Source organism: Pyxicephalus adspersus, chromosome 1, assembly GCF_032062135.1.
Source record: "Pyxicephalus adspersus chromosome 1, UCB_Pads_2.0, whole genome shotgun sequence".
NCBI lineage: Eukaryota > Metazoa > Chordata > Amphibia > Anura > Pyxicephalidae > Pyxicephalus > Pyxicephalus adspersus.
The window spans coordinates 114,924,424-114,948,356 of NC_092858.1; the positions used below are offsets into that span (position 1 = coordinate 114,924,424).

Below are 23,933 nucleotides of genomic sequence, written 5' to 3' on the forward strand. Positions count from 1 at the left end.
TTCTCCCCAGGCACTTTTAGCTGGGCGCACCACCCGGCACTTTTCAGCACCCACCCGGCTGTTTTTGGGTGGTTACCAAAGAGTTTGTTCAAAATACAGGAGCTGCCACCCACCTAAAATTTCTTCCCACCCGGCTTGAAAAAAATTCTGGGTTGAGCACTGATATATGTGTGTATATGTATATATATGTATATATATGTATATACATAGGTTTGATCAAACTTTTGACAGGCACTGCGTGTGTGTGTGTGTGTGTGTGTGTGTGTGTGTGTTGTCATGAAAGTCTTAACAGCAGTTTCTGAAATACTCAGACCTACCACCAACAAACATGGCGTGTTTAGATCACCTGTCTTCCTAATTGTAAATTATTTAATTTATTTAACAAGCAGGTAAACAAGTGTACCTGATAAAGTACGTAGGGAAAAAAGTACACCCTCTTCCAATTCAAAAGTTTTATGCATCGGGACGTATGAAAAAATCATCTGGCCTTTAGCAGGTTCTAAAATTATTTAAATTTAACTTCAGCTATAAATAGACAAACAGATTCCACCATGTCACTATTTAACATGAATTATGCCAAAATGGAAAAAATATAGTACACTCCATGATTTAATATCTTGTAGAACCACCTTTTAGCAGCAATAACTTGAGGTAATCATTGTGTGAATGAGTTTATAATTCTTTAACATTGTTCTGGAGAAACATTTTATTTTTTAACCTCAATGCCTTAGTTCATAGAAGTTTGAAGTCATTTGTTTATGCACAGCTCTCCTAAGATTCTGTCACAATGATTGGCCAGTTGAATTCTAGACTTTGGCAATTGTAACATATTTATTTTCTTTATCAGCTATTCGGTTGTAATTTTGCTGGTGTTCTCTATTGCATGACCCATTTTCTGCCAAGCTTTAGCGGTCGCTGAAATAGCCTTACATTTGACTCTAGAATACTTTGTTATACAGAAGAGTTCACGGTGGTGTAAGGAAACAATTGTCATTGATGATAATGTCCAAAATTATATGAATATTTAATAATACAATTCCTCCTGAAAGTTCTGAGGCAGTCATCGGCAAAGGAATGACCACACAATATTTGTGTATAAAAATGTTATGTTGTACACATAGTCAAATATGAATTAATTATATAACACTAATACAAATACATATAAAATAAGTAATAAAGCAGCGGTACAGACATGGCCTAAAAACAATAGTTACCATCCAATGACCAACACCAACACATGTGACACCACTGTGTCTTTTCCCTTCTGCCTCTACTTCTAAACACTCTCTTCTTTTCCTAATTTTATAAACCCTGTTTCCTGTGTAATACATCTTCCCAAAAGCATGTCCTTATAAACACTACTTCCTTTGAGGAGTCATTTTTACTTATGGTTTTCATAACTTTATCAGCAAAAATGGCCCACACCAACAATTGTTCCTGCAAGTTAGATAATAAAATGCAAGAATTACAATGTAGGGGGGACTTATTTTAACAATTGTGGCACTAAGCACTCAGTATATAAGATTGCTACTCCTCAGGGATGTTTCTGACATGCCTACTAAAACAGTGACAAGAAAACTTGTTTAATTGCGACGATTTAAAGATAAAGGCCAACAACTCTAGCTTACAAAGGTCGTGTGGCACACACTGTGCTTGGTATTTGTGTTGATATACTGTAAGTATTTTTAAAAATATGGTACATCATACATCATGACCATACATTATGACCATACATCTCCAGTTCAGTCTTGTTTGTCCAAAGAACATTGTTTCAGGAGTATTGTGGAAGACAGGTGAAGTCGTCTTCAGATTCAACTTTGCAAACTTTAGCCATGCTGTTATGTGCTCTTTATTCTTTTTATAATGGTACTGTCATGGGCTTTACCTAATAACAGAGACCTGTAATGTCTGTAATTATCCATTCTTTTGGGGAGGGTGCCTTCTTTGTGGTGCTGTCTGAAACCGAGGGGACAGAGAAATCCCAAGTCCCACCTGAGGGGACCCATTTTCAGGATGATGATGAGACCCAGGTGGAAAACCTACCAAGTTGCTCAGGTGATGATGGGGGAAACTGAAAAGCCACAGGGCTCATCTGGGACAAATTCTTTGTGGGATTTGGCAAAATGTAGTACTGCCCATTTAGGTGTTTCAACCCTCCAAAAGCTTGGGAGAATGTAAGGAAATAGATGGGCTACCCCCAAGTGGTGGACATCTATAGTATCACACTAATATACACACCTGGCAGCAACATGTGCAGCTATATTAAAGCAGTTTAGACTGAAATGATTAGGGAAAGGTTTTTCTCTTTTAATGGACATTACCCTGAGTAATCTGTGAGCTGATTAGCCTTATATCAGCAGGACCTTTGATTCATTATTTACAAGCAATAGCCCTAAAACTTGACTGATGTATGACCTGACCAAAGTCTAAAGAAGTGATTATGAGATCCACAAAACTTATTACCCTTACAGTCACTCCTCTTCTACTAGGACTATGTATATAATATGTCCTTTTCACACCTAAGTAACCGCAGCTTGCAAACTGTTATTAGATTTGCGCCTGTGCATTTTGGTTATGGTTTTTGTAGCTTAAATTGGCATTTAAACTTCTCTTAAGGTGAGGGACATTTTTTTTAAGTAGAAAAAGCTGAGCAACTTGCAGTACCCTTTCCCTTATTGAAGGATGGTGTTTTATCTGGCCCATTAACATTCAGTAGGCCTCACTACTACTACACGCACCATTCTTTATCCCCCTCCTGGTAAATGATACTTCCCCCCACCTTGTAGTTTGTAAGCTCTTCGGGGTAGGGTTCTCTACTCCTGTGTTATTGTTTGTATATGTCATTTGCAACCCCTATTTATTGTACAGTGCTGTGTAATATGTTGGCGCTATATGTAGGAGAGCAGGTTATCCCTATTATCTATTGCTTATAGAAACATAAAGGGTGGCCACCCCTGTTGTTTAGGATAACAAGAAAATACGTATAAACGAAAAAGATGGGGTTTAAGACCGTAATTCTAGAAAACAATAATTATATTTTTATACTCAGATACATACATACATAATTAAACAATCATCAAACATAGCCCAAAGCCGATTACATCATGGGGATGGGTTTGACACCCTATACATACAGTCAGCTAGAGATTTTTGTGTTTAAAACGTTAAATCTTTTTAACTCGACTCGTTTCGCCACTAGGGGCTTCTTCAGGGGTATGTGGCATTGACTTTTATGGTCTAAATATTAGATATAATGTTAAGATACAAAAATATATACAATAATAGTTACAGAATTGGCCATGTATTGAATTAATATTTATAAATACATTGTTTACATTATGGTATCTACAATGGGTGTACTTACACAGATATATTAGTCTGGGATTATCTATATACAGATTAACTCAAAGTACAAACGTATGGTGTATATATAAGTATTCAATTGGTCATGTATTTCTTAGTAAATTAGGTTGTAACTACATTAATCAACTTTTTACTTGTACTAAATGCCTAAATATTAAAGTTGAGTGTCTAGCGATGGAGTATTTAGATAGGAGCAGGTTATGCTGGTAAATTGCCTAGAGAGAGAAGTAGGGGTTTATTTTTAGAGGGATAATGCTTCTTTATAGGAAACCGAGTGGAATAGTTAAAATATCAATAGTATAATGATGGTACTATAAAAAAAAAAAAGTTACTTACTTTTATGTAGCCAAGTGCAAAGTTTACTGGTGTAAATAAGTTCTTAAACTTTCAAAGAGTTCTCCAAAAAAAGTTTTTATTTTTAATTAATTTAAGTACCATGAATATATACTATTGATATTTTAACTATTCCACTCGGTTTTCTACAAATAAGTAATATCACTCTAAAAAAAATAAACTCCTACTTCTCTCTCTAGGCAACTTACCAGCATAACCTGCTTCTATCTAAATAATCCATCGCTAGACACATTCAACTTGATTATTTGGGCATTCATTACAAGTAAGTAAAAAGTTCCTTTTACCTAAAACTAATATTAGCATGATAGGTCCCCTTCATGATCACAACGGTTATCTATGTTCTATATTTATTACCTTATTTTTACCCCACCTTATTGATATGAATAATGTAGTTACAACCTAATTTACTAACGAATACATGACCATTTAAATACTTTTATATACACCATACATATGAACCTTGTGTTAATCTGTATATAGATATCCCCAGACAAATATACCTGTGTAAGTACACCCATTGTAAATACCATAATCCAAACATAGTTACATAGTAGGTTAGGTTGAAAAAAGACATAGGTCCATCAAGTTCAACCACTAGGGAAATAAACATATCCCAGATATAAAACCCTATAAGACATAGCTGGTCCAGAGGAAGGCAAAAAAAACCCTGGTACAATTTCCTTTAATGGTAAGAAAATTCCTTCCTGATTTCATTAGGCAATCAGATGTCAGATGTTCCCTAGATCAACAGTCACTGTTATTTTTACTTTAAAGCCTTAATACCCAGTTATATTTTGTGATTATGTCTCCAAACAATGTATTTATAATTAATAATTGAATACATGGTCAATTTTGTAAGTATTATTGTATATATTTTTTCATCTTTGCAATATATTTACTATTTAGACTGTAAAAGTCGATGCCACATACCCCTGAAGAAGCCCTTAGTGGTGAAACGCGTCGGGTTAAAAAGACTTAACGTTTTAAACAAAAAATCGCTAGCTGACTGTATGTATAGTGTGTCAAAACCCACCCTATGATGTAATGAGCTGCAGGCTATGTTTGATGATTGTTTGATAATGTATGATTCGGAGTATGAAAACATAATTATTTTCTAGAATTTAGTCCTTAAACCCCGTCTTTCTTTCTTACCTATTTTCTTGTTAAGTTAGCGCTGTATACATCCTGTTTTTTAATAATAGTCCTAATGTGTTTTGGAAAAAGAAAGAAAAAAGTGAATCCCCCCCCCATTTACCTTTATAGTTCAAGTTCTGTGCCAGCCCTGGTCTTGTACAATTATTGAAAGAATGAGAAGAAAAGGAGGGCTTTTTGACACATTTATATTTGCTTCAGATATAAGTAAATAGATTATTTTATGTAGACATACATTTTAAGATAGGTAAAGTTTACATGCAGCTGAGTTTTTGTACAAAGTTATAGTGCTAACATTGGGTACATATATTGGCATTTAAAGAGTAATCATACAGTTATATCATCGTCTCATTCCCAAACGGTTACACTAAATGGCTTCCTCAGGACTTTCAGAGACATTTTTACTGTACGAGTAAAGCAATTACAGAGAAGAATCTTTGAGTTGGCATCATCAGTAATTTGATATAATAACATTCAAATCAAAGGTGTGACTTACAGCAGCATGGATTATGCATCATAGGCAAGTAAATATGGTACTTATATATGTTCCCATGTGCTGTGTTCAAGGCAAGGTGAAAGCAAGAGAAAATTATTTTTTTATTTTTTTTACCCAGAGTGCAGCACACAGCAACATCTGCCAATTGGATGGATAGTGTGAACATTATGAATCAGCAAATAGCTTTTGGTTTTGGCACCAAATTGTGTATATACAAACAGGTAGATTCCAATTGTAAGATAGATGTAAGATGCGAGTGAGTAGATCCACTGGCCCTGATTTATTAAAGCTCTCCAAGGCTGGAGTGAATGCACTTTCATCTGTGAGTCTGGGTGATCCAGCAACCTTCTAAGTTTGTAAGGGTGTCTTCCAAAATGGTTGCGTAGGTATATAGTTGCTAGTGTAACTAACTGCCCATTGAGTTTGCCCGTTAACAAATATTTGTCTTCCCTCTCCATCACAGTGAGATTCCCACAAATGCCATGAGGTGTTTGCTATTAAAATACTCACGCCCTTGGACTTGGTGGAGTAACTGTGGTAACCCAGAAGGAACTTTCTATTATGGAGAGTCAGGGCCTTGTCCTTTCTGAAGTGCATTTCTGGCAGGAATGACACTTTTGCCCCTTGAACACTCAGGTCGGTCAGGAGAGAAGTTCGCTTTTCCGGGATAAATATTTAATTGTGCCTAAATTGTTTAATTTAAAAAAATGTTTTGTATGTATGTGTACACCAGGTTTTGTGGGTCAGAACATAATAAAAAGTCATCAGATTCCTAGCAGATCTTAACATAAGGTAAATACAACCTTAAGTGAACGTTTATTTAACAAAAGTTAATTCAAAATTCACAAGCAGCATGTAAAGAATTAAGGTCAGGTCATGCAATACTCAGAGAAATTTGCATAAATCCCAAGAGCTTCATCTCAGATTCTACAGGCCAGATTCTAAATGATAAATGTTAAAGTTCAAGACAGCACAGTTAGAAAGAACCCTATGCAAAGTTGCATCTGAACAAAACACAAGACTTCTGGAACAATGTCCTTTGGAAAGACAAGACCAAAGTTGGGTTGCTTGGCCATAATATGCAATGCATTTCACCACAAACACTTCATACAAACTATCAAGGGCTATGGTGGAGAGTTGATGACTTTGTTTATTTCTTTCCCTTTTCATGGCAAAAAAACAAGCCTAACATTTTTGCTTTATATACAATGGTTATCTACGCTAATATATAAAGTAAACATTTTGGTGATAGGTTCACTTTATTCAAGGGCCTATCACCACTTGGATGGTTGGATGACTTGATCAGAGCAACTCCAAAATGGTCTTTTGAGGTGTTATTATTCTATTATATAGAAGTTGATATCTTTTAAAAGTGGTCCAAGGAAGGACCGCCTGTAATCCGGTATTAAGGATTCTCTGGGAACAAGGCAGACCAGAAGATAATCTGATTTAAAAAAAAAAACAAATCTGCTTTTAGATTTAACAGGAAAACTGAGAAATCTTGTAGAGTTCATGCCTCAATGGGTCAAAGTTGTTTTGGGGCACAAAGGGGGATCCACACAATATTAGGCAAAAAGGTTTAAATGTTTTGGCTGATCCATGTTTCTAAGTGCACACACATAGTTTATATGATTGTGATTGAATTTCATTTTTCATACAACTTGCATTTTCTAATTTCTTAGAAGATGATGTAGAAAACTTTGACGTGAGCAGCCTTTCCCCTGATACACTAAGGAACATTGAAGCTGATAGTTTCTGGTCAATCAGCAAACTACTAGATGGCATTCAGGTAAGACACAGTTCAGGTTGTTAAGCAAGCTCTCATACATTATATGTTAGCTGTTTCCCTTTTTATTTATTTTTTAGGTGTTTACTTGTAAAGGTGTAAAAGGTTTTTCTTTTTAAAAACATTCTTACTGCATAGCTGACAAAATTTTAATACAATACGGTCAGTACACTAAATGCAAGAGTTGAGTTATTTTACCTGGCAACAGACCCATAAACGTAGAAAACCTTCCAATGACCTTCAGAATACAGTATTCCACACGTTTGATCCAAAGCTCCTTGTAAAAATGTATTAAAGGTATTGAACAAAGATTAAGTAGCAGTTTACAGACCTGGAAAACAGAAGCAAAAATTGTTTACTGCTGTGAATAAAAAGCTTATATTTAGTTCTTTTTTAAGCAAGTTTAAATAAAGGATTTTACAAATAGTAAATGTACAGATGAAAAAGAACATAAAGAAAAAACAAAATATAGCAATTATCCCCTCTCATCTGACATAATAGCAGTTATAAGATACATCACATAGTTATGGACAATAATATGTATGTCAAGATCTAGCACACTGCCCAGATGGTATTCCAAAAAGACATCAGGGAGTGTATATTGCAGTACTAAGTAGAAACAAGGGCAAATGAGGTAGCTAAAAGGGAAAAACCCAGGGGGGAAGAAGTGAAAGAGGAGAGAATAAAGAGTAAAGTTTATTGGGGACATTTTTCAATTAGGGTTTATGAGCCTGAATACCAACAATATAAGTACCCCAGTCTCTATGGAGGTTTTAATACTGGAGGGCTGCAGTTGCAGATTATCCCAGTATGACCAAATGTCCTGAAACTTTTCTAGGTTGTCATTAGGTCTGCCTGTTAAAATTTTAATAAGTCTGACATCTTGGATATGAGTTTTTAAATCAAGAGCTGTTTGTGCACAAAAGAGCTGCTGTGCCTTCTTACCCTAACCAATGGATGTCTACACACTCTGCTCAATCCACAGCACAGGTAGTTTTGAGCACATTGTCCTTGCTAGTGACCCAAGCAAAAATGAAGATTGTTTTTTGGCAGACATTTTCACGTAAAAAATTCTATGTGTGTGTGTGTGTATAAAGTACCAATACTGTTATTTTCACTCACAATTTTTAGAGTTTGCAGAGAATAGCGGTGAGTGGTAGGTTTCTGGGTGAAAATAGTTAGGAACTAATCATAGGCTCACTGATGAAGTATATGGGAAAACCTATTATTATAGGAGAATGCACAGTGGGTATATACAATCACATTTATTATTGCAAATTAAAAAAAAAAAAAAATCCAATACTTTTGGGGTTGGAGCCCAAGCTGTGGCTTAACTGGGTTTCCATGCTGCTGCTACTACCTCTGCATCTGTGACTAAAACAATGCATTTCCACCTCCCGTCACTTAGTTAGGGATTCTCCTTCTCCCCAGGCAGCTGCGGGACCCAATATAGTAGCGATTCTGTGCCCACCTGCCTGGAGTCTCACTTCCTCAGCACAAGGGATCTGGCAGCCATCTTGGCCACATGGTCTTCCTTCACCTGTTCCCATCTGTCAGACACTCCACTGCTCAGCAACCTATCTTCTGCCTCTGGGACCTGCATTGCTTTTCTGCTCAGGTGCAAGCTTGCTACTCCTGCTTCCAGCTTTCTCAAGTGGATGTGAACTTCACAGTTTGGTGTTCTCCTTCTTTCACTCCCTTGCTCCCATGTCTCTCCTACTGCGTGATCCCAGGTCCACCAAAAGGACCAGAAAAGGTTTTGTTTTTTTTACTGGTGCTCCCTGACTGTCAAGACAACTGCACTTCTCACTTCTCCTCAGCTGTAGCACCATACTGAGTACTGCTCACTAGCATAATCTAGCCAGCCACTGTCATTTTTGTTTCCTGCAGGCTGGTTACTGCCCTGCAAAACCCTGTTCAGATCTGGTTACCTTTTCTGGTAATACTAAAAATCAGCTACTGAGAGCCCTGGCCAATTTCAAGTCCTGCATTGTGTGTATATTAGCCTCCAATATTTTGTAAACTTTGCTAACCAATTTTCATGCGTTATGGACCACTCTTTCTTTTGATTCTACTGCTGCTGTGAGCCAGCGTGCTACTGTGGTCTTCCAACAAACTCTTAGCTCCACAGCGCAGGAAGTCTCCAACCTATTTCTACTATAAATAAATTTGACCTTCTGAAATCTTCTATTGATATGCCTGTTGATTTAACTCTCCAACAAAACCTCCCGCATTACAGAGCTTGAACAGAGCGATTTTGGAGGTCAAACTCCTGGAGCTTCAACCAGCAATTACAAAAAAAATCTCAGCTCCCTTCACTATTGGACAAGTATGAAGACTTGGAGAACAGAAATCATTGTTTCAATTTGCATTTATTTTAGGGATTCCTGAAACATATAAGCCTAACAACCATCTGTTGTTAACCACTGCTGACATTATGGAAGCCCTCCACCTGGAATCTCTCACCCCTCACAAAATTTTTTACATCTTGACAAAGAACCGATCCATTTTGCTTACAGACAACAAAGATCCCTCCAGGTGAACGGCCAAAAAATTGTAATATTTTAAGGTTTTCAGCATCAGTTACACAACAGCAAAGCACATTCTTGGCAGCCTGTAAATTCTGCTTTGTTATACCCGCTAAACTACTATTGATACCAAAGTTACCATCAATGGCATTCCCATAGTGCTGGATGACCCAGATTCAGCTCTACCTCATTTACAGGAACTATTCATATCTTCACCCACTGACTAATTGCCTGCTGTTTATGAGTGAAAGTATCTTTAATTTTGATGATGTTGCTTACTGTTCCAACAATCCTAACTTTCCTGCTATTTGTAATTTGCTGTTCTTACGGATTCACTGGTTTGTATTATCGCCTAATGTTTTCTATTCACCTAGATATTCAGATGTCTTAACAACTGTTGTTACAGTTTTGCAACTTTTACAAAATACCCCCTTCCCTTGTCAAGGAAAGCTTTTTTTCAGTGTTTTGTTTTTCTAAAAAAAATAATTGGTTAACTGCCATTGCTACCTTGAAGCAGTACTTTTGGTTTCTTCTTTCTAGGGTTACACACACTTATTTTTTGTTCATTGCACAAGATCAGCCCCCACTCACTTAGCACTCACCTTTCACTGGCAGGTGAGAAAGATAGCCTGGAATAGTCTGTCTCACACATGAACTACTCTTCATAATATCTAACCCTTTATAATCTTTGGAATGTAGGATAACCAACTGGGCCAGTTTCCTATACTTACTGACGCCAGCCAAGATGTGCTAAAATTTGTGTCCTGGAATGTGAGAGGCCTCAACCATCCAATAAAACGACGCAAGGTAGCATCTAACTTTGCCCCTTTCACCCTGATGTAATTCTCCTACAGAAAATCCATTTTAAGACTAGAAAGGTGCTCTGTCTTCCAGGGTTGTGGATGGGGGATGTGAATGCCACTTCCTTTGCAAAATGAAAAGAGCCAGTTGCCATCGTGTTTCACAGGTCTCTTAAGCACCAACTGCTAGGGGCTCAATTAGCTAGGGTAATCTCATTATTGCTGGGAACTACAACTTTGCTCCGGACCCATACCTCCTCCTTTTGTTGCATGTTGAATGCAGTCTCCGTTCTCATTCCTTGGAGGGTGAGTAATCCCACAGTTAGAGTACATTTGTTGGTCCAAAGCACAGAAAACCATTTTAGGAATATATTTTTTTTTCTGGTCCTGGATTTGCTCCTTCCCAAGATGTTTTTCTCTAAGATCATGCTCCTATCTCACTAACCTCGTGTTCACTGTCCTACACTAAACATGGCATTTCCACACTCACAAACACTCTTCCTCCTCCTTTCAATCACATCTCATTACGTCCTGGAACAACGTCCAGGATGATCCTGTGTGGTCAGGTCACCTCTTACCTGGCAAATCTTTATTCTTATGATGTCGGGCTCCACAAGGGAGAGAGAGAGAGAGAGCTCTATGTGCAATAAAAACCTTGGCATTCACTCCAACATAGAACACCGCTTAATGCCTACTCCTCCTTATTCCTTCTTTCATGGGGTAACGATGCCTCAAGTGTGGATCCCCTTCCATTAACCTATATCATAACTAACGAGACTGTCCTATAAATAAAACTTTTTTGGGGCCAGTTAAATCAATACACATTTACATAGCTACTTGCCTGTAACCCAGAATGGGCACTGTTGAGCCTGTCGGACACATATGGTATTTGCTTCCCCCGAGTATGATGTTTAGAAATCCTGTTATCAGCAGTGGGCAGGAAGACAATTTTACTCTCCCCTACTTCACCCACACTGCACCTCTTGCTATTGAATTGATTCCAATCTTGTTCCTGTTCTTCTTTATATAGATAAAACTAAGTGCTTTTGAATGTTATTGCTTGTTTGTACTACTAACAGTCACAATAAAATTTATTTAAAAAAAAACCTGAGGGCTGTAAGAAGTGAGGTGCATACTTTCAAATTGAATTTTTATTATCATCAACCACTGTAAACAATAGCAATTTACAAATAAACACACACACACACATTTCTTTTGATTTCTTTGTTTTGAATAATTGGGTTGTTACTGACACCTGGTGTATATAGTTCATATCAATAGCCCGATTAGAAATATATTTACTAAGAAATACGGTGACATGTTCAATACTTCTCCCCCCCCCCGCTGTGTATATATATGTATGTATACACTGTGTGCACAATTTTTAGGCAAGTGAGTATTTTGAGGATTAAATTTAATCCAAAATGCTAAAACCTGATTTGTTTTACAGAGTAAATGTGAGTGTCAACATTCCCTGGAATTTTATATTTGTGCAGAATTATTACGCAAATAAATGAAATTTAAAATTTGCCCATCTTATTTATTTTCATCTGTGAGAGTAATAAACAAACAACTCCAAGTTTACAAGTAAACATTTCTGACATTTCAAAACATTTGTGACCAATATAGCAACCCTTTTCCATTCTTTTCAATAAGGTGATTCTTTCCATTCATTCTTGATTTGTTGACGATCAACTTTTTGTGCAGCAGCAACCACAGCCTCCCAGACACTGTTTAGAGATGTGTACTATTTTCCTTCCCCATATCTCCCACTTAAGAAGGGCCCACAAATTTTCAATAGTGTTTAGGTCAAGTGACGAAGGTGGGCATGTCATAATTCATCATTCAGCCCGTTACTCATCCAGCCATGGGCGCATCTATCTGGTCCGTTAAAAGTCCCTATTATCTCATCAGTCCATAAAACCTTTGAAAAATCTGTCTTTTCAGATTTGACGTTTCAAATCAATCTGTCGTTTCAAATTATTTGTCTTGTTCAGTGGTGGTCAGAATCCTTCCTTACCTTAGACATGTCTCTGAGCATTGTACTTCTGGCCTCTTCAGGTAGGTTGCTGTTCTGGAATATGGCACTTTAGGATAATGGGTTGCTGCTAGCTTCACATTTTTTCTTAGCTGCACATCTGTCCCTCAATGGGATTCACAATCTAATGTCCCTACCTTTTAGTCATGGTCAATTATTGGCAGAAGCCAATTAACCTAATATGCATGTTTTTGGAATGTGGGAGGAAACTAGAGTACCTGGAGGAAAGCCATGCAGACACAGGGAAAAACCTGCAAACTCCATGCAGATTATGTCCCGGCCAAGATTCTAACTTCTGGGCCACCATGCTTAAACTTCTCATAGGGTCCATAATTCTTTTATGTTAATTAATTATTGATATATTAGGATTTGGTTAGCAGTTAAAATAATAAATTATGCCACTGCTATTAGGACTCCATGTTGTATATTACCATTTATTGTGGTTAAAAATTACTGCCAGTGGTCAGAAGAGAATAGTCAGACTGGTTTATGCTGATAGGAAAGCAACAGTATCTCAAGTAACCACACATTACAATCAAGACATGTAGAAGAGCATCTAAAAACACAACACATGGAACCTTTTTGGCTGCTTAGCAAGAGGATATACCAGGCAGCTGAACACTGCTTCCTATGTATTCCTGTTTCAGCTTTATTTGGTTGCATTGGAAGCTTAAGAATATTTGTAAGGACCATTCAGAATGACAGGAAAGCAGTCTCACATCAGACCTGACTGCAAAACACCAAATCATGTAATTATGAAGCAATCTGCATACAAAGATCAGATGCCAGAGGAAACAATGCTTTCGAAGAACCAAAAGAAGAAAGTTAAAATACCCTTAACCAAAGGTATAAATCAAGGAATGGGCTCTTAATTGCTGCTGGAAAAAGATCACTAAGATAAATTGTCAAGAATTTATTGGTTCCTGAGGATGCCTAGGACTTGAAGCAGAAATAAACTCTTTATTAAATGATCAATGAGATAAGTCTATAGGGTGCTGGGTTGATGGGATTTTTTTTACATTTTTATACACCTCAATAACCATGGTTAAGTATGGGCTTCTTTATGTACCTGTATGCTGCTGTCATGGATGAGGATATACTTTTTCTTTAGTTTGAACCATTTAGTCTAGGAACCTGGCCCCTGCCAAGTTAGAGATGTTGAGCCTACCTCCCAGTCAGATATGTCTGCATTAAGAGTATCAAACGGATACGGTTCTTATCTCTCCTGCCTCCTCCTAAGTTCGAATTCCCGCAAAGACTTGAGCCAAAAAGCTTTAGTCCCCCACACCCCACGTAGGAGGTTTGTGTGAGAGTGTCAGAGAGATCAGAGCTGGTTTGAGACTGGAATAATATACATTTATGAAGCACAGAATAATGGTAAGTGAAAGGGGGAAAACAATCCAAAGGGGTTATTTGCAGATGGACTTTAAGCTGCTTTCTATCTGTCTGCAGGGTAGTGGGGGGAAATAGAGCAGTGGTGGGTCTGATGAAATAAGGTAAGGGTACCTGCTTTTCTACCAATAGACATGGCACCCACCCAGTACCTAAAGTGAAAAATGACCACAATTAAATGAGACTCCTAAAAAAGCAGTATGCGTTTTAATTTGACTAAATAATAGACAAGTTTTGCATCATTTTTAGGGGATTGAAGACTATTTAATGTTGTCAATTGAAGACGAAGTTTACCCCTGTTAACAAAGGCCCCTGAAGATGTAGAGTAGTCAGGTAGCTAAGAGAGGATCTTTTTTTTTTTTTATTTATGGACCAGTGGGGTGCTTTTGAGAAGGCTGAATTCTGCTGGGTAATCCACAAAGTAGGCAATTCTTCTTAAATGCAAGGAATTATCTGGATCCAAAAACATGGAAATATATATTTTTTAGTTGTAATCCAGATATTTAACTATAACTGGTCATATTTATCCAGTTTTATTGGTCGTAGTCAGTGTACCCTTTCCCTTGTCAGCATCCATCAAACCTCAGTAGTGCTGGAATCTGTATAATATGGAGGTAGGGTTGATCCGTCCCACCATGTCCATAATTTTGTTGATCTTCCTTTGCAATAAACGTCCCAGGTTGTCAAGTTTTTTTGTAAATTGAATGTTTGACAGTTACTTGGAGTGGACTCAAAGTGGACCTAGCATCCATCACATTTTTTACATTATGTAAAATGATGGCTAAGGCTTCATTCAAAGGAAAAAAATTTGTTTTTTTTTTTGTTTTTTGTTTTTTTTTTTTACAATTTTTGGGCAGGACCTCTCCTACTTCATCTTTACTGCGACTGCGGTAAAGACTGAAAAGGAAACCTGCAGCCCCTGGAATACATGCGTCATATATACCAGGAGGTTGTGGGCTGATCCCAGGCATGCTTAGAAGGGGCTTTCCTGGAATGTAAAAAAAAAAAAGTGGCAATGGTCACTTTTCTTTCTTTTTACATTTTCTGGAAGTCATCACTCAATCCAGCACCTGCACAGTGCGAGATCAAGTGACTTAAGAAGAAGACAGTGTCACCCTCTGTCCAGTATGCACTAGAAATAAAAAAGGCAGGACGGCCTGGGACCTACTGAAGTCAGTTTGCAGAGGTATCAACAGCTTTGCACATATAAAGGTAAGTGTTATTTGTTTAATTTTTTCCGCTTTAAGTCAGTTTATCTTCCCATAAACAGGTTGGGTTGTTTGCATTAGTAATTCTCTGTGCCCCAGCAAATAGGCTTTACCTCAGGGCATCTATTCCTTTGAAGACTGCTGCATCCTCATCATCCTGTATTGCAGGCTTGAGTAATTTAGCTACCACAGCTGCTTTACATTCTGGGTTGTATGCAAAATCATCCTCCGAAGGTGGAACGGTGCAGGCTGTGCTAGTGTCAAAGAATGGCCTTAGCTGAGAGACAGTCATGGTGGGTCAAGTACATTTTTAACATGAACTGAAAAGTGACAGTAACCTGGGTTTGGAGTCCAAACCGGTCCATTGCTTGAAGGGAAGGGAAGCAAAGAAGAGAGACCAGCAGCAGGATAAAAAAAGCATTTTTTTTTTTTTTTTTTTTTTTTTTTTTTAAGCTGATATGATCCCCTGTTAAGTGGGAGCTACATATAGGGCTTTTACAGCATACTGTTCAAATGAAATCATTGTGGTCACAAAACAAACCTTTTCATCAGTTAATAATCATTTCCTATAAAAATGTGATAACTTCTGTGTATGTATGTAAATATGTGGGCAGCACAGTGGCTCAGTGGTTAGCACTCTGGCTTTTGCAGCACTGGGTCCCAGGTTCAAATCTTAGCCAGGACGCTATTTGCATGGTTTGCAGGTTCTCCCAGTGTTTGCATGAGTTTCCTCCGGGCACTCCAGTTTCCTCCCACATTCCAAAAACATGCAGTTAGCTTAATTGGCTTCCCCTGAAAATTGACCAAAGACTGTTTTAAAGACATTTATTATTATTATTATTATTATTACAATACAGGATAATACAGGATTTATATAGCGCTGACATATTACGCAGCGCTGTACATTAAATAGGGTATGCAAAAGACATATGACTGAGGTAGGGACAATAGATTGTGAGCTACTTTAAGGGACAGCTAGTGACATGACTATGGAATTTGTAAAGCGCTGCGTGTGATGTCCCATAATGTGTATTTCCTACTTAATTACAATAGGATATAAATCTGTAGAGAATAATGGAGATTGCATAAAAATCACTTAGCTTACCCAGATCAAAGCAGAGTTCTCTTGCCCTGTTTGAATGGTGCTTACGCACATAGTAACAAGGAACTTGAAAAGATGTTCCGTATCCTGTCTTCCTCCCTATATACCCGCTTTTTGACCAGGTGTTCAGCAGATGGCACACTTGTTTGGACGTGCCGCCAGAGGCAGATGGGTCACAGCAATAACACCCTCCCATCCAAAAAAAACACCCACTTGCATCAGACATGAAATAATTTACTCCTGATAATTGTACTCCTGATGATGGTGTGATAACTGATCTGCATAACACGTCAAGTTTAAGCTTTAAATAATAGACTACATTTGTCATCAAGACTTTTTATTGAATGGAAGTTATTATAACAATGGTTTTAATAAACAATATTTTTTTATTGACTGAAGCAGTTTGTTTTGTGACCAAATTCAATTTGATGGTATGCCGTAAAGTTCCCCTATGCAGTGTTGGTTGCCTGTTTGTCTTTTGTATTCATGGATATGACATCATGTATTGCATAATGTAATACAGACCTAAATCTGTTTTTAACTTGTAGTTGTTTCTTAAGCTCTTTCTGCCTTTTTTCATCTTGCTTCTCCCTTGTTTTCAAATGGTAAAATAGTCATTTTGACTTCTCATTTGCGATTTAATGTGGCCACAGCTGTACCCCAACTGTTATTTCTAAGGCTACGTACCCACGTTCAATGGTTCTCGTCTGATTCTCGGCTCAGCACCAAAATCGAACGAGAATCTGGTGTGTGAACAGCGCCCATCGTCCAAACCACTGTCCTGGCGAATCCACGGACAATGGACGACAAAAGATCTCAATGGAAGTAAAGGGGGAGAGCGCACAGCAGGATGAACTCTCCATCATTCTCCCCCTCCCTTCTCCATAGAGCAGAATGGTGCTGTATGTAAAGCACTCGTTCATGCATCATGCAGTCGTTAGTCGCTGGAAAGGATCGTGAAAGATGCAATCACTGTGGCATATGACACTGCAGATAATAAACATCAGGAGGGGGGGAATTTGAACCATCCTGTACTATTCACATAATCCCACAATTGGTGTCAAAAAGATTGTATAAATGTTTTGGTTCAAGGTGTGAATTGTTTTCATAATGCAAGGAAAGAGATGTTAAAATGGCAGATGACAGATCCAGCACACATCTAAGATGGCAATATAGACTATAGTCTCCATCAGGCAGTTCTAGCTTTAACAACTATAATCCGCTGCCTACCTCCCATCTGCAAGCACGATGGATGCTTTTTATCTTTTACATCTCTGGCATGCTTAAATGAGGGAAGACAAGACCTCAGCCACAAAAGCTGGCTACATTTTTTTCACTCCTCTCAATTGATGAGCCTACCCCAAGATGTTGCCACTTAACAATGTCTGGTGGCTGTTGCTTCTTTTAGGCAACTCATCTGCAAAGAGATCCCATTCAAGATCTGACATATACCAGTTATGTACTGCACAGGGACACAGAAGGAGCGTCAAACAGAGGCAATCTAAAAGTATACCTGCTTTGTCTTTCTCTAATGATGAACTCACAGTCTCATCTATTGAGTATTTCCCTACATTTATTCAAGCAGTGTCCGATTCCACTACTAAAGAATTGCTTGTTTCTTTGAACTTATCTCTCCTCTGGATGAACCCACCTCCTTGCCCTATCAACCTCTTAGTACTTATTGGACTGAGTTTGCTTTATCAATCACAGCAACTTCCTGCAGGTGGGCATCTGTGGATCCCAGAATTGATGTTTTTTGTTTTTCTGAACATGAACTTCTTTTGTCTGGAATTGCCTAGGACATTTATAATGTTTCTGTAATAGGATTTACAAAACTTGTCCTTTAGTGCCATATTATCTAATATTGTGTAGCACTTGTTAGGGTTGGAGTGGCCTAATAGTATACTGTAAAAATCATGCACTCATTAGTATAATATATATTGTAAAATGTAACAAGAATTTGTGGCCAAAATGAGCTAGCAATGGTCATGTAACAATCTGATTGGTTAAGATCAGTGTATAATTTTTAATTACAGACACTAGAAACACCCCCCCCCCATATTTTTCCCTTGTAATGAAACCTCTTGCATGATCAAGGTCTGAATCTAAAATCACAGGGATAAATGTTGCCCAGCATACCCCTAACCGAGGTGTCTGTGCTGATTATGTTCCTTTGCGTGTTACTACCCCTCTCCAATCACTGCATTATATACCAATCAGATTGTTACATGACCATTGCTAGCTCATTTTGGCCAAAAATCCTTGTTACATTTTATATACCAAAGAGCTGCACTGAATTTGTATGACAAGGTAAACAGCCACAAATCACAACTTCTCCCGTTGGCTTTACTCACTGAATTAAGTTCCTAGTCTCATTCTAGTATCCCTATAAATTGGCTGCTTCAATTCTCTTTTGGGTATCATGCTTCAATTCTCTTTTGGGTATCATGCCTCAATTTCTCAATTATTTAATACCAACTACAAACTTTTTACTTCAAAATTTCCTAAAGATCTGTAATCCCTTCTCTCGTAATTTGTCTATGTCTAAACAAAATGCTTATTTTACCCAAAAAATTGTACTTCCTATTCTTATAAATCTCCTTTCTTCCTTAAGTGTTTTATCTCAAATCCTTACATAAATTATTGTTTTTGCGTGGAAAGATGAGAAGCCAGGAAATGCTTTTCCTGTGTTAACTAGTGCACAGACATTAAAGAGGAAGTAAAGCCAAAAACGACCCAAAACAAAATAGACAGACAGATACAGACAGTGACAAAGGGGGAGGAGAGGACCCTGCCCCAAAGAGCTTACAATATAGAGGGGGGAATTATCACACAATACGAGGGGGATATGGAATGATGGGAAGTAGTGAGGGTTTTAAGACACAGAAGAAAACAGTAGGCAAGTTTGAAAAGATGGGTTTTGTTTGCTCTTTTAAAGGAGTACACAAAATAGGACAAGGAAGGATTCCAGAGAGTCGGGGCAACTCTAGAAAAGTCATGGAGTTGTGCATGTGACACGGTTCTAAACGAGGAAGTCATTAGTAGGACATTGGATTCCAAGGTGAAATGGAAGTCAGTGAAGAGAACTGCAAAGAGAAACAGCAGAGGAGGAGTGGTGGGAAAAATAGATAAGTCTGGCTACATCATTCATTATAGATTGTAGAGGCGAGAGTCGGGTTAGTGGAATACCAAAGAGGAGGGTGTTGCAGTAGTCCAGACGAGAGATAAGAGCCTGTACAAGGAGTTTGGTGGTCTCTAGGGACCAGTTGGGGTGGATTTTGGGGGTGTTGCACAGGTGAAAGTGACAGGACCTGGAAATCTTCTGAATATGGGGGGGTAAAGGAGAGGGCAGTACTGAAGGTGCCTGAGTAGCAGGATGAATAACAGAGTTGTTAACAGTTAGAAATATGTCAGGGGGGAAATTTGGAATTTGAGGGGGGAAGGTGATGGGTTCTGTTTTATCCAGGTTAAGTTTCAGAAATAGGCAGCATGAAACCTTGTCCAGGACTGAGGGAGACAGGGTTGGACAGATAGATTTGAGCGTCATCAGCATACACATGGTACTGTAAACCAATTCTCTGTAAATTCCAAATTTCAGAGGATATGAGATTACTGAGTGAGGTATACAGAGAAAAGAGAACTGGTCCAAGAACTGACCCTTTGGGAACGCCAAAATTTGGGAGAGGAGGAATTACTGTTGAAAGAAACTTGAAAGGAGCTCTCAGACAGGCAAGTAGCAAACCAAGAGCGAGCAGTGTTAAGCTACGTACACACTTCCAATTATTATCGTTGGTAAACGAACGACGAACGATCCTGCACAATATCTGCGAACGATCGTATAGCACCGATCCTGTACATACAGATAACGACACGATCGTTCGTAGATATTGTACACACAATAGATGCGATCGTTTGAGCGATACAGGAAGTGACGTGCACGACAGGAAGTGAACGAACGTTCGTTCATCACGCATGCTCAGACCATGGACGATCAATGAACAATCGTACACACGAACGATGGTCAACGATCGTCGTCCAATCCGATCCGCCGGTCCGGTCGTTCATTTCCAACGACTTTCCTCGTTCGTCGGCGTCGTCGGTTACTTTTTTTACGAACGATTTTTGCCCAATCGATCGTTCGTCGTTCGTTAGTCGTTCATTTTGAACGATAAAAATTGGAAGTGTGTACGCAGCTTTAGCTGATACCAAGGAAGTTCTTGATTTGGATTAGTAGGAGGTGGCCAACAGTGTCAAAAGAGAGGAAAGATATAGGAAAAGTAGGAGGAAGTTGCCTTTAGACTTAGTTCTGATTAGGTCATTGGCCTTTTTAGTACCAGCTCTTTTGGTGGAATGGGCAGCTTGAAAACCAGACTGGAGTGGGTCAAGTAGAGAGTCGGTGTTCAGGTAATCTGTGAGTATTTTGTAGACAAGGTGCTCAAGAATTTTGGAAACATATGGAAGAAGGTAGATAGGACAGTACCTAAAAGGTAGGGAGCGGTCTATTGTGGGTTTCTTCATAATAGGGAGAAAAATGACATGTTTAGAAGGGGAGGGGTAGATATCAGTAGAAAGGGAAAGGTTGAATAGATGGGTTAGTGCAGGAGCCAGGATGGAGGAATGGGCATGGAGTAGATCAGAGGGAATTGGGTCAAGCGGACATGATAGACTGAGATGATGAGAGAAGAAAGGAAAATTCATCCAAAGTAACAGGGCTGAGGGAGGTTAGTGATGATTTACAGGTGGAAGGGGTGAATATGGTTAAAGTAACACAGTGAGCAGAGACATCATGTCTGATTTTGATAATTTTATCTCTAAAGTAGGTAGCTATGTCTTGGGCAGAGAAGATAGTTGTGGGGGGGAGCAGTTGTGGGGTTTAGCAGGGAGTCAATTGATATTAAGAGGCTGCATGGGCTGGAAAATTGAAAGGATATGGCAGCGGGGAAATAATTTTGCTTGGTGACAGTGCAGAGGTAAAGTGTTGTAGACTGGCTTTGTAGCTCATGAGATTAAAACAGATATTCACCACTTGTGCTCAGCTGCACAAACATTCCTGTGTATATGTTTGGTATGATTGTTGTGCCAAGGGCGGGGGTAGCAGAAGGTCGCAGGGGTAACTTTATCCAGAGCCAAAAAAAGAGTGTAGTTAAACTGAGTGGCAGCTTTAGACGGTAGACAACAGCAACAATGAGGGGTGGGGGGCAGAAAAGATGGAAGGAATGAACATCAAAAGGGGTGAAAATGTGAGAGGGTGAGGTAGGAAGGACCCTGTATGCACAGTTAAGCGAAGAGAATAGGACCCACACCACCACCTACTCTGTTGCCTGGTCTAGGGGGTATGTGTGAAGTCCAGGCCTCCCTAAGAGGGTGCAGGAGCAGAGGCAGAGTTTGAGGAAAGCCAAGTTTCTGTGAGAGCTAGGAAGTTTAGAGAATAGAGAGAGGAGAAGGTTGTGGATGGAGGTTAGTTTATAGGAGAGTAAAGGAGCAGTCAGACATGGAGTTAACAGACTGGGGAGGAGGAGAGGGGACAGAACCAGCTAAGAGAGTACAGGGTGAATAATACATTGTAACAGATGATGGTAAATCACAGACATAGATCAGACAGTGTGGCAAACTGAAGTCCATGTGAGCTGGCAGCTGTAGTATGGGTTGTCAGCTTGTTGAGTTCCAGGTGTGGTGTTTAATTTTAAAAAAATATATATACTGTAATATATATACTGTAAAATATATGTTCACTAAAACAATGTACTGCTTTTACACATATAAATCCAATGTATAGCATTAAAAACAGTTATTTTGTATTAAATGCAATACAAATGGATTTTGAATTTCCCGCCCTGCCAGCAACGTACACATGCACCGTCGTCACCGGGAACTCCCCCGGTGACTCATCGTGTGCAGAAGACATCGAAGGGAAAAAAAAAGACCGGGATCACAGCGAAGGACAACACGGTACGCCGGCGGATCAGGTAAGCGCTGTATTTGCTATCTTTCCCATAGGTTTACCTACCCCGAGTGTGACTCGGAGTTACCACTCTTAGCAACTTTTTTCTACCTCGAGTCACACTCGGGGTTACCGCTAGGGAGATTAATGATGATCCAGTCCAAGTGCATGAGATGGGAATTGCAGAGTGTAATGGTCTGTCCAATCTTGTTTCAATTCCTACTTCATTTCCCTGAATTAATTCCCATTGCACTTATATTTTGGCACTTGAAATTTGGGCACATGACCATGCCTGATGTTTAAATTGAAGTGCTTTGGGCCCTGAATATGGATGGACTAATGAAAGTAACAAGGAATTTGGGAAATCAGTTGAACCTGGTTTTGGTACGGGTTAGAAGGGAAATAAATATCAATGTGCACTCAGCTGGAACAAAGGGATAGTGAACAGATAATGGCCAAATTCAAATCTGTGGAAATACTGCAACTTCACTATCTTGTTGTTTTCCCAAGGCACACAATATAACCTATAGATCTTTTGTAATTGCTTGGATGTCATCTAGAATATGCAGTTCAGTTTTGGGCTCCAGTTTCCAAAAAGGATATTGTGGGTTTGGAGAGAGTGCAGAGAAGCACAACTAAACTAATAAAAAGAATGAAGCTATGAGAAGAGATTAGCTAAACTGAATCTTTTCTCACCTAAAAATAAACGTTTAAAGGAGGATATGATCAGCCTTTACAAATATATAAATGGTCCATATAGAGAACTTGTCTCTGATTTTTACTTCATTGTCATTACAAAGGACTCTTTGCTTCTGGAGAAAAACTAGTTTATTCTGTGATTTAGGTCTGGGAAAATGAGGAATAGGCTCCCTCAGGAAGTAGTTGTAGTAAGTACTATTGTTTGCTTTAAGATAAAGCTGAATGCTTTTTTGAAGCACAAAAAATAACTGGGTTTTAAAATGTTAGTGTAAAGACAACAGACACTGTTGAAACATGGAACATCTGAAGCCTCATTGGATCAGGGTGGATTTTTTTTCAAACCAACTATGTAACTTACTAGGTAGGATCTAAATCTGATATTATGGAATGCACAAGGCCTCTTTCTGTTCACTAGTTATGAGAATTGGTTTAAATCTTTCTGTACTCGTTGTGAACAACTTTCTCTTGCCCTCCAGTGACTTCTTTCAGGATGTTCTTTTTAACTTCCTTAGTACAAGTGTTATCTACACACTAGTGAATTTTTACCCACTGATATAATAATCACATCCTATACAATTTTGTCTTGGCTACAGTAGTATCTTCTGTTTTTATACCCTCATAACAGCAAGTGAAAAATGAAACTTTTTTCATTCATCATTGTTCATCCATGAGAATGGCACTTCAATCGTTGGGAGCTGTTGTTAGAAACCTTTCTGTTGTTAGAAACCTTCCTTTAAGCATATAACCATCATTTGCACAAATATTTGTTACTTAGATTCAAATCTGTACCTCAGCCATTTCTGCTTCTCCCTGCACTCCATCAGTCTCTATCTTCCTCTGGCTCAGTCTGTATTTCTTCGACAATCTTAGCAGACCAGTCCATTTTCATATCAGTGCAAGGCTAAACATTGCTGTTAAACTAAACTCCAACTAAATGATTTTTATATTCGCTATAAAATCATAAAAATTACCATAGCAATACAAGGTGGTATCTTACTCCTTACAATTTTTCTAAAATCTGAAAGGACAGTATGCAAACATACTTTGGCATGTATTTCTCATATAGTTCATATT

The 23,933-nt window shown here is 38.5% G+C and overlaps 1 protein-coding gene across 1 annotated transcript in view; it reads left to right on the forward strand.

Moving 5' to 3' along the window:
- LOC140330872 (TBC1 domain family member 22B-like) overlaps positions 1 to 23,933 on the forward strand; it is a 96,035-nt gene that overhangs the window by 52,360 nt on the left and 19,742 nt on the right. The window contains 2 exon segments of the mRNA XM_072411446.1: positions 7,048 to 7,154; positions 12,477 to 12,540. Of these exon segments, the coding sequence (XP_072267547.1) occupies positions 7,048 to 7,154; positions 12,477 to 12,540 (171 nt within the window).